The 11,129-nt window shown below is 57.9% G+C and overlaps 1 protein-coding gene across 1 annotated transcript; it reads left to right on the forward strand.

Moving 5' to 3' along the window:
• Positions 1–797: 797 nt before the first annotated feature.
• LOC309845843 (NUT family member 2G-like) lies at positions 798–8,847 on the forward strand. Its single transcript, XM_082694196.1, has 7 exons — positions 798–1,066; positions 1,870–3,951; positions 4,849–4,977; positions 5,378–5,517; positions 5,972–6,267; positions 6,962–7,078; positions 7,442–8,847. The coding sequence occupies exons 2-7, from the start codon at positions 3,311–3,313 to the stop codon at positions 8,204–8,206; spliced, it is 2,088 nt and encodes a 695-aa protein (XP_082550322.1). The 5' UTR covers positions 798–1,066; positions 1,870–3,310; the 3' UTR covers positions 8,207–8,847.
• The last annotated feature ends 2,282 nt before the right edge of the window (positions 8,848–11,129 follow it).

Below are 11,129 nucleotides of genomic sequence, written 5' to 3' on the forward strand. Positions count from 1 at the left end.
TACATATCCAAGATCTTTTTCACACAGGAAAGTGACTAATAATAACTGGATACGTTACACATTTTTGGTAGAGATGTCAGATAAAAGGCAGAATCCCACCCAAATGCAAAATTAGGTAAAGGGGGAAAAATCTGCATTAAAGGTATATATCAAGGGGTGCCTGGATGGCTCAGTGGGTTCAAGCATCTGCCTTTGGCTCAGGTCATGATCCCAGGGTCCTGGGATTGAGCCCCGCATCGGGCTCTCTGCTCAGTAGGGAGCCTGCTTCCCCCTCTCTTCATTCTCTACCTCTCTGCCTACTTGTGATCTGTCAAATAAATAAATAAAACTTTTTTTTTTTTTTTTTTTTTTTGTCGGAGTGAGCACAGGCAGAGAGTGGCAAACAGAGGCAGAAAGAGAAGCAGGCTTCCTGCTGAGCAAGGAGCCCGGTGCGGGACTTGATCCCAGGATGCGGGGATCATGACCTGAGCCGAAAGCAAGCCGCCTAACCAACTGAGTCACCCAGGCATCCCAATAAATAAATCTTTTTTTTTAAATATTTTATTTATTTATTTGACAGAGAGAGAGATCACAAGTAGACAGAGAGGCAGGCAGAGAGAGAGGAGGAAGCAGGCTCCCCGCTGAGCAGAGAGCCCGATGTGGGACTCGATCTCAGGACCCTGAGATCATGACCTGAGCCGAAGGCAGCGGCTTAACCCACTGAGCCACCCAGGCGCCCTAAATCTTTTTTTTTTTTTATATAAGAAAAGTATATCTCAAATATTTTATGGAACACAATTCTTGGAAACGCCGATTCTAATTTAACTGAGTGTTTATTATTGTTATTTGCTAAAATTGGCCAGCCTTATTGGATGGGGCCCTTCGAATTTAGGAGGACTGTATCACTTCTTCTGGGCATCTACCCTCCAGAAAGGAGGAGAGGAGCCGCATTACCAGGACAAGAACAATCACTGTGCATATCCACACACATTTGGGGACCTGTATCAACGTTCAACCAGAGAAACGAAGAGCGTACATTTACTTTTTGAGGCACAATGCCATCTCTCCAAAGATCTAAAAGACAAAGGTAACACTGGGTTCCTGGGAGAAAGGGGGCCGGGTTGCCAGGAGGAAGAGGTGGGAGGAAAAGGCGTCCCTGCGCAGTCTACTATGCACAGTGTGACTTTGAACCAAAGGTATTGCTCGTTAGAAAGTTTCCACTAAGGTAGTGAAAGGGGTTAGAAATCCATATCAAACAGCAACACAATACGCCGAGGAACAGGACATCGTGATTTCTGGTCGCGCATGGTAGGGTGCACGAACTCTCTCTGTGAGGCACCGGGGCTTTCCAGAGAAGGGGACCCTAGTAAGGCCGGTGCTGCGGGATCTGCTCGGCTCCGAGCTCCGCAGGGCACTGGGCACAGGAGCACCCGAGGCTGGAGGACGAGGAGCGAGCAAACCCACGGGATCTGCTGACACCGAGCTGGTTCGAAACCCTCATTTCCACGTGGCCTTAAGGACCCATGTGCTCATCAGCATATCTGTTCTGGGTTTTGTACAGGAAGTCCAGCCCCTGTTGCATGAGTCAAGAGCCAGTAGGAAGCAGAGCGGGTGGAGGGACACAAAGCGAGGTTGCTGGATACAACATCGAACCAGAGGAGCACTGGGTCACACCGCGGTGCGGTGAATCTGGAAAACAGTGTCTGAACTGCCTGGAAAGGCGCTCCCTGATTGTGCCGTCCCTTTATCCTTCGAAAGGAACTTGGGGTTCTGGCCCACCTACCAGAGCCTGACTCTTGGAATGTCTCCCCACCGCCAGCCAGGGCAGGGGCCCTCCGCCCCTCCCCCGCCACAGAATGTCATGAGGTCATGCATTCTCACCCTGTTTAGATTCAAACTTTCCTGGCCTTGGCTTGGGTCTTGAGCGTCTCTCCTGCAGCAGCTCACCGTGTGGGGCCCGGACCTGACTTTTGTCACTGTGGAGGCTGCCAGGCGGCAGCGTCCTCTGCCTGTGCGGATGGCTTTCCAAGGAGGTGAGTCTTGGGCTTGGGTTGGACGTGTCAGGGGCCAGGCCACCCCTGAAGCCCTTGGGATTCAAATGTGACACCGGCCAGGGGCACTTGGGTGGCGTTAGGTAGAGGAAGGGAGCGCACTGGACCCCCAGGGACAGCGGCCTGGGGGCTGAGAGGCTGGGAGTCTGCAGAAACCTGCTAGGACGTTGGGCAGGGGCTCCTTGGAGGTGGGTCGGGCCCTGTCGGGGAAAACGCCCTGTGTGTGGGGAGAAAGGATGGCGGCAGTCTCGCCGATTCTCTCCGGGGACACACGCCTCCTTGGGCACGGGGCAGGGAGAGGTGGGAGTGTGTCATGAGGGCGGCACAGGCCGGTCTTAGCCAGAACGTCGTTCCATGGGACTGTGTGCGGCCCAGTGTGCAATGGCGTGTCCTGCCCGAGACCTGGGCCGGTGGTCACTCTGAGCCCACGTGCCCCCAGGCCTCATAGGCCTTGTCTTGGATTCGGCAGGGTCGTGGCACCAGGTGGCCTCAAGGTAGGGTTCGGGCTCTTCAGCTGCTCTGGGTCGCTCCCCTCTTGAGGAATCGCAGTTCCCACCTGCTTCCTCTTGTCCTGTGTTCTGGGCTGCTGACCCAGGCTGGCCCTGTGTCCAGGGTGTGTGGATGGTTCTGAGACGGGCTTACCGCAGGGTTTGGGGGGAGCTTTCCTGGCAGAGATCCAGGTCAAGTGTTCTTGTTCGGTTGTGCCGGGCGGGGGAGTAGAGGGTGGGATTCGCCGGGAGCCTCGAGGACCGGAAGGCTGGCGGGAGAGGGGCCCGAACGGTTCAGACGCTGTCTGTTCACAGGGCCCCTACAGGTGCCTAGGATGGACCTTGCAGAAGGTCTCCAGCGGCCAGGGAGGCTGCTGAGGCCATTTCCCACAGGTCAGGGTTCCACCCAGACCCGAGTCTTGGGAGGCCGCCCGTGAGGCTGGAGAGTCGTGTGGGGGGGTCCGTGGCTGGTTCTCAGAGGCAGTGCTGGCCCAACGGCCTCTGCTGGGCTGACAGGATGACGTGCTGGGAGGGGCGGGGGCGGGAGTTCCCTGCGGGAGGCCAGAGCATGGAAATGACTCTGGGACACTGGCAAACTGCACCTTTGGCTGTGATGCCCCTCACGCGAAGCCACGGGATTCACTGCTCTGCTCCCGGGGACTAAGGGATCCCGGGTCCTCCCTCCCGGCTGCGGATTCTCTGACCCCATCCGGCCCTTTCCTTCTGTCCACAGCATCTGCAGTGCCGGGACCCCATGTGGCCACGGACCCGGGAGCCTCCCTGTCTGCTTTCATGGCACGGCCCTTCCCCCCACCCACTGCCGGCGCCCCCCACCGGCCACTCTGGGGCCAGCACCCGCCGCCCCTCCTGACCCCGCCATTCCCTCCTGGTGGCCCCCTGGTGCTGCCAGCTTTCTCCAGGACTCCGCTGGTGGCAGGAGAGGCTGGCCTTGGCCCCAGTGGGACTGGGACCTGCAATGTCACTGTGCAGGTCAGGTCAGAACAGGGGTGCTCCGTGACCCCCCAGACTCAGACCATCGTCCTCACTCCGGCCCCCCTGAGCTGGAGTGCTCCAGGGGCCCTCGGTGGGGGTGCTGCGTGTCCCGCACCCATCTTCGTGACAGCCTCTGCGGTGGAGACCAGCATGCCGGCCTCGGCCCGTGGGGGCTCCCAGGCCGGCAAGGGAGGCTTGGCCCCAAGCCTTCCACCTCCGGCTCAGCCCCCAGTCGCGCAGCTGACCACCGTCGTGCCCCCAGTCAACGCCAGGCCACAGCCTCACGGAGCTTCCAGGAGCCGGACCACGGCCTCGCCCCAGGACTCCTGTAACCCCAAGAGTGTTTATGAGAACTTCAGGCGCTGGCAGCGCTTCAAGTCGCTGGCCCGGAGGCACCTCCCGCACAGCCCCGACGCAGAAGCTCTCTCCTGCTTTCTCATGTGAGTGGCCTCGGCTCTCCCTCAGCCCTCACGCAGGCCCACCTTGGGGCGCGCACACAGGGCGGTGATCTAGGGCCGCTGGGAGGAAGGTCGGGGCCGGGACCCTGCTCTAGGAAGGCACTTTCCGGTCCAGGACACCTTTCAGTCACGCATCTCAACTAACACTGGGGCGGTGTGTGTGTGTGTGTGGGGGGGGGGTTGTCCAGCCAACCTGTACCTTGCAGAGACATCACGGTGACAGTCGCTGGGGACTCACAGGCAGATAGGGTCCGGGTGTCAGAGGAGCGGCTGTGGTTTGGGTGCCGCACTCTTGGTCATCCTGTCTCCATGCAACCCGGGCCTGGGGCATCTCACGGCCAGGGGACCAGCCCAGCAGAGGAGACTTGGGACTTGCAGGGCCAGCAGAGGTCCTGTGCGGGCCCCACCCTCGCTGTCCCAGAGGATCCCTCAGAACTGGAGGGGAGGGAGCAGAGGTGGTGTAGGGGTGAGGGTGGGGGATCCTTCCTGCGGAGCTCTGACCGGGCAGGCCTGGCCTTGGCATCTGGGGTCCCTCCTGAACACGGGGTGATGGCATTTCCTGCAGAGGCTGGACTCATTGCTGGGCACCTTGATGTCCGCGAATATTATTACAAGAGGCAGAGTCCAGAAGGACTGACTTCCCAGGCCACCCCGTCCCTGCTCCTGTCAGTGGACAGTCAGCCTGGTGCCCGGAGCCCAGGGCTGGTGTGGTGGGAGGCGGTGACCGTGGTGGTGGTGAAGGTTGACTTGCACACCCCGACACCCCCTGTCACCTGTCAGCCCTCGTTCATGCTGGGTGGGGGACACGGGCTCCAGAGGATCCGGGGAAGGCTGGGGGTGACCGGACTGCAGCCGGCCCCTGACCCCGACGCCTTACAGCCCGGTGCTACGGACCCTGGCGCGCCTGAAGCCCAAGATGACGCTGGAAGAGGGAGTGCGGCGGGCCGTGCAGGAGTGGCAGAGCAAAAGCAACTTTGACCGCTTCATCTACTACGAGATGGCGGGAAAGTAAGTCAGGTTCTCTGGCCCGGGGCTCTTGGGCGAGTGGGCCGGGGGCCGGTTCTGGCTATGCTGATGCTCGCTTGTCCCAGAGGGCCACCCTCCCCACCTCCCTGGCGGTTCCAGCTTCCCTTGCTCTGGACCCACCCCTAGCTCCGCCAGAAGGTCTCAGGACGGGGTTGGGGATCCTGAGGCCTCCTCGCCTGGGGTCGGACTCCCTCCGACTCAACTCCCTGAGGGGGTGGTGGAGGCGATGCGCCGGACAGCCCGCCTGCCTCCTCCTTGGTGGCCGGGGCCACGGCCGTCCCTCCAAGGCCCCGCCTCTCCCGGTCCCTCAACCTGCTGCTGGCCCTGCTGGCTCCAGGGCTGGGCCCCCTCCTCAGTGCGGCCTGGGCCTCCTCACCCCCAGGTTCATGGAATTCGAGATGGAGGAGGAGATGCAGATGCGGAAGTTACAGTGGGTGAAGGTGGCCCAGGGCCTGCCTCCCCCAGCGCCCCCGAAGCCTGAACGGCGGGGGCCCCCAGCCGCGGAAGCGGGCCCGCAGCCAGGTAAGGCCCCCACATCCCCATGACCGCGGGTGGCCAATGGCTGTGGGGGCCAGGGGAAGGCCTCTGTCCCTGGGTCGTGTCTGCTCCCACAAGGGGACATTGGTCGTTTGACCAGATCAGCCGGGGGTCTCAGCTGCCCTTTGTCAGGACGGGTATTGACCTGGTGAATTTCTTGACTCCTCGCCCCACGCCTGTCAGAGGACCTGGCACCAAGTGGGAAGTGGGCTGTGGGGAGTGGGCTGTGGGGAGACCCCTGGAGGATCAGGGGGTCCGCCCTTGCTCACGTGGCTGGCTGTGAGACACTCCTCCTCCCCGCTCTGCCAGTCCCACGGTGCCCATAGCTTCCGGTGGCCCTGACCCAGACCCCAGGGACATCAGTGTGCCCCTAACACTGCCCTCCCGATGCTCTGCCCGAGCCGCTCACGCCTCCTCCCTCCTTCTCGCTCTGCCTCAGCGTGCGTGCCCAGGAAGGCGGGTTCCAGGGCCCAGCCCTCCCGCCTGCAGCCACACCGACCCCCGCGGCGCCGGCAGACCAAGGCGCCCAAGGAGATCCCTGCAGAGGCTGTGAGAGAGTACGTGGACATCATGGAGGGGCTGCTGGGGCCTGGCCGCTCAGCCCCGGGGGGCCCGGCAGGTGAATGGGGAGAGGACGGAAAGGAGCCACAGCAGGACGAGGCCGCGACCTCCCCGGACCCGGGTCTCCTGAGCTACATTGACGAGCTGTGTTCCCAGGAAGACTTCATCACCAAGGTGCGCTGGCCCGCAGCCTGGTGTCTGGAAGATTCCAGGGACTGGCACTCCAACGCCCAGTTCGGGGCTGAGCCCAGGCCTTTGGCATTAAGCGCTTTCCTTGTTCCTGGGCTGTGTGCGCATGTGTGCGTGCATCCTTGTGTACCTGCCCACGTGCGTGCAGGCATGTGTGTATACTGCTGTGCGCGCAGACGTGCTACACACGTGGACGTGTGTGCACACATGCCCAAGCATCGTGTTTGTGTGTTCCTGTGTGTTTGTGCATGTGCATACCCATGCGTGTGCGCATAGAGGCCTGTGCGTGTGGATTTGTGCCTTGTGTGGATGTCTTTGTGTATGTCTGCATGTGGTCCTGTGTGTCCGCTCACGTGTGTGTCGGCCTAGGGGTATGTCCTTTGGTGTCTGAGAGTGCACGTATGTTTTGGGGGGGGGTGTGTCTGTGTGCATGTCCAGGTTTTGTCTCTCTGTGTACACATAGGTGTGAATGTGTGTGTGTCTGCACACATGCATGTCTGTGTGTGTGTGTGTGAGAGAGAGAGAGAGAGAGAGAGGCCAGTGACTGTAACGTGAAAACTTCTCCCACCGTCTGGAGAAGGATGGGTGTGTCTTCACTTTTCCGCATTTCCTGCCGACCCTCCTGGCTCACAGGGGGCTCCCTGCCAAGTCTGGCCCCAGCCTCTTTCCTCTGTCCCAGGTGGAGGCAGTCATCCACCCCAGCTTCCTGGCGGAATTGCTGTCCTCGGAACCACAGCTGGACCTCCTGGCCCTGGCTGAGAAACTGGAGCAGGAGGAAGGGCTCAGCCCCGCAGAGGTGAGCCCGGGGAAGGACGGGCTCCAGGCAAGCTGCGGGATGCAGGGGACCCAGGCGATGCAGGGAGAGGGAGTGGGGTCCCAGGTGAGCCCGAGGAGGGGACCCAAAACAGAGACCCACATGACTCTGTCCCCCTTTGCTTCTTGTGAATCACAGCACTGGGGAGGCCAGCGTCGGGGAGGCACAGAGCAGAGAATGGGAATGGAAGATGGGCAGCCTGGGACGGGAGGGAGGGAGGGACTAGGGGGATGTCAGCAGAGCCACAGCCTCGTGGCTCACCCTCCCTGCCTCCCCCGGTGCCACCGTCCCATGCCCCCGTCTCACTGGCCTATGCTGGCCAGTCACTGTCCCCTCTTTCCTCAGCTGGTGGAGAAAAGACTGGCGGCCTTGAATACGGAGGAGGGTGTGCAGGCACCGCCACGTCTCTGCACGGCCCGGTCGGGCCCCAGTGCTGAGCACGAGACCGGTCCCGGGATGGGGCTGGGGGTCAGCGACAAAGCCTGCCCAGCAGACACCGACGGCCAAGACCTTCAGAGGCATGGCCGAGCACAGAAACAATTGTCGGGGCCCGGAGCCTTTGCTCTCTGTCCCGGACGACAGGAGGCCCCTGCACCCAGGGCCCGACGGGTCCCCGCCCCTCCGGAGGGGCAAAGGTGCGCCGCCCCTGGACCGGGCCCCAGAGATGCCCCGCTTCTCAGAGAGGCCCCTCCTGCTAGGGACACTCGAGGGCTGGTGGATGGGTCCAGTGAGGACGAGGAGGAGCTCCCCAGCCTGGCCTTCCTCCTGGCCTCTCAGCACAGGCTGCTGCCCTGGAGGCTCTCCCAGAGCCCCGCTCCTGCCTCAGTCATCCCCAGCCCTGGCGGTTGGGGGCCGCAGGGGGCTCCACGGGCCCCCTCTCCTCAGAGAATAGGCCTCGGTCCGGCCACCGCCCCAGCTACAAAGTCCAGGAAGCGAGCTCTGTGTGAGGGTCCTGCCTCTGTGGCAAAGATGCCCCTGCCTGGGGCCAACCTCAGGGTGTCTGGGAGGCCGGCCTTGGCTGTGGGGCTGGTTCACCCCTCACAGCCTGCAAAGAGAAGGCGTGACTCCTTGGTCACAGGGAGGAGAAGGAAGCGTCACTGCAGCCAGTAGGGAGAAGTGGGCCTGCTCTCCAGGGCCGGCACACCCCGGGGCCCCCCAAGGAGCCTAGGGGGTCCTTCTCATCCTGGTGCTGATCCTGGCTGTGGGAGGGGGGGGGAGGGAGGGGGAGAAGGAGGGAGGGAGGGAGGGAGGGAGGGAGGGAGGGAGGGAGGCCATGACTGTGGGGGTGGGGTGGCTGTAGCCCATTGAGGCACCGTGTGTAAATGGGGAATAAAGTTAAGTTTTCCGTTAACGCTCTGGGCCACTTCTTCCTACTGGCGTGTCGGCTGCCACCGGCGTGTGGGCTCCCCATCCCACGGGATGGAAGAGCCTGAGGGGCTTCCGGGGGCTCCCGTCACCATCCGGATCCCTGAACGTCCAGGGATGGGGAGCCCTCTGCACCACGACCGTTTTTGAGAATGAAGTCCGCAGACAGCCCCATCTTCCGGAGCTCCCTCTGCCTCCCGGAAGCTTCTGCCACGGGTCCGACTGGGCGGGGGGTGCTCACCTCCTGCAGGGCTCCCTGTGCGGGGCCTGAGGAGATGGGCTCTGGGCCTCGGGCTCGTGGTAGCAGGAGTGTCTTCCGGTGCCATCGGGATCACCGAGCTGGGAGGGCCAGTGGGAGATCCGCCCAATTCCAGTGAGGATGGACATGGGGCACAGATGAGGGCGGGTGGGGGCACTGGCCACGGTGTGCACACAGGAACCACAGCGGTGGCGCAGGCGGCAAGTCCCGTGGCGGGATTTCTGGACAGATCGATGGAACAGAATGGAGAGCCCATAAATAGACCCTCAACTCTATGGTCAACTAATCTTTGACAAAGCAGGAAAGAATGTTGAATGGAAAAAAGACAGGCTCTTCAATACATGGTGTTGGGAAAATTGGACAGCCACATGCAGAAAAATCAAATTGGACCATTTCCTTACACCACACAGGAAAATAGACTCAAAATGGATAAAGGACCTCAGTGTGAGAAAGGAATCCATCAAAATCCTTGAGAACACAGGCGGCAACCTCTTCAACCGCAGCCGCAGAAACATCTTCCTAGGAACATCGCCAAAGACCACAGAAGCAAGGGCAAAAATGAACTACTGGGATTTCATCAAGATCAAAAGCTTTAGCACGGCAAAGGAAACCGTTAACAAAACCAAAAGACAACTGACACGATGGGAGAAGATATTTGCAAACGACATATCAGATAAAGGGCTAGTGTCCAAAATCTATAAAGAACTTAGCAAACTCAACACCCAAAGAACAAATAATCCAATCAAGAAATGGGCAGAAGACATGAACAGACATTTCTGCAAAGACATCCAGATGGCCAACAGACACATGAAAAAGTGCTCCATATCACTCGGCATCAGGGAAATACAAATCAAAACCACAATGAGATATCACCTCACACCAGTCAGAATGGCTAAAATCAACAAGTCGGGAAATGACAGATGCTGGCGAGGATGCGGAGAAAGGGGAACCCTCCTACACTCTTGGTGGGAATGCAAGCTGGTGCAACCACTCTGGAAAACAGCATGGAGGTTCCTAAAAATGTGCAAAATAGAACTACCCTATGACCCAGCAATTGCACTACTGGGTATGTACCCTAAAGATACAACTGTAGTGATCCGAAGGGGCACGTGCATCCGAATGTTTATAGCAGCAATGTCTACAATAGCCAAACTCTGGAAAGAACCTAGATGTCCGTCCACAGATGAATGGATCAAGAAGAGGTGGTATATATACACAATGGAATACTATGCAGCCATCAAAAGAAATGAAATCTCGCCATTTGCGACAATGTGGATAGAACTAGAGGGTATCATGCTTAGTGAAATAAGTCAATTGGAGAAAGACAACTATCATATGATCTCCCTGATATGAGGAAGTGGAGAGGCTACGTGGGGGGTTAAGGGGGTAGGAGAAGAATCAATGAAACAAGATGGGATTGGGAGGGAGACAAACCATAAGTGACTCGTTATCTCACAAAACAAACTGAGGGTTGCTGGGGGGAGGAGGGTTGGGAGAGGGGGGTGGGGTTATGGACATTGGGGAGGGTATGTGCTGAGGTGAGTGCTGTGAAGTGTGTAAACCTGGCGATTCACAGACGTGTACCCCTGGGGATAAAAATATAGGTTTATAAAACATAAAAATTTTTTAAAAACCACATTGGGAATAAAGGCCATTTATGACAAGCCCATGGCTAACTTTGTACTCAATGGTGAATCCCGAAAGGTTTCCTCCAAGATCAAGACAAGAATGTCTACTCTCCCCACTTCTATTCAATAAAGTATTAGAAATCCTAGCCGGAGTGATCAAGCAAAATGAGAAATAAAAGGCACGCAAATCAGAAGGAAGAAGTAAAACTATGTTTGTAGATGATACGACCTTAAATACAGATAATCCTAAAGACCCCACCAACAAACGGTACTGATAAATTCGGTAAAGTTACAGGATACAAAAAAATCAACATTTCAGATTCAGTTATGCTTCTATACACTCGCAACCAAACATCTGAAAAAGAAATCAAAAAGAATTTCACTTGCAATAGCAACAAAAACAATAAAATACTTAGGAATAAATTTAACTAAAGAGAAGAAAGATCTAAACACTTAAGACAGTAAGATTTTGAGGCACCAGGGTGGTTCAGTGGGTTAAGCCTCTGCCTTTGGCTCAGGTCATGATCCCAGGATCCTGGGATTTCTGCTCAGCAGGAAGCCTACTTCCCCCTCTCTCTCTGCCTGCCTCTCCGCCTACTTGTGATCTCTGTCAAATAAATAAAATCTTTTTTTAAAAAGTAAGATTTTGGTGAAAGAATCGGAAGAGACAAACAAATGGAAAGATATGCCATCTTTCATGGATCAGGAGAATTAACATTATTAAAATATCCACACTACCCAAGGCCATTCTATTTTCCTTTTTTTAAAAAAAAAAAAATAA

The sequence above is a fragment of the Mustela nivalis genome (genome assembly GCF_964662115.1).
Source record: "Mustela nivalis genome assembly, chromosome: 13".
Classification (NCBI taxonomy): Eukaryota; Metazoa; Chordata; class Mammalia; order Carnivora; family Mustelidae; genus Mustela; species Mustela nivalis.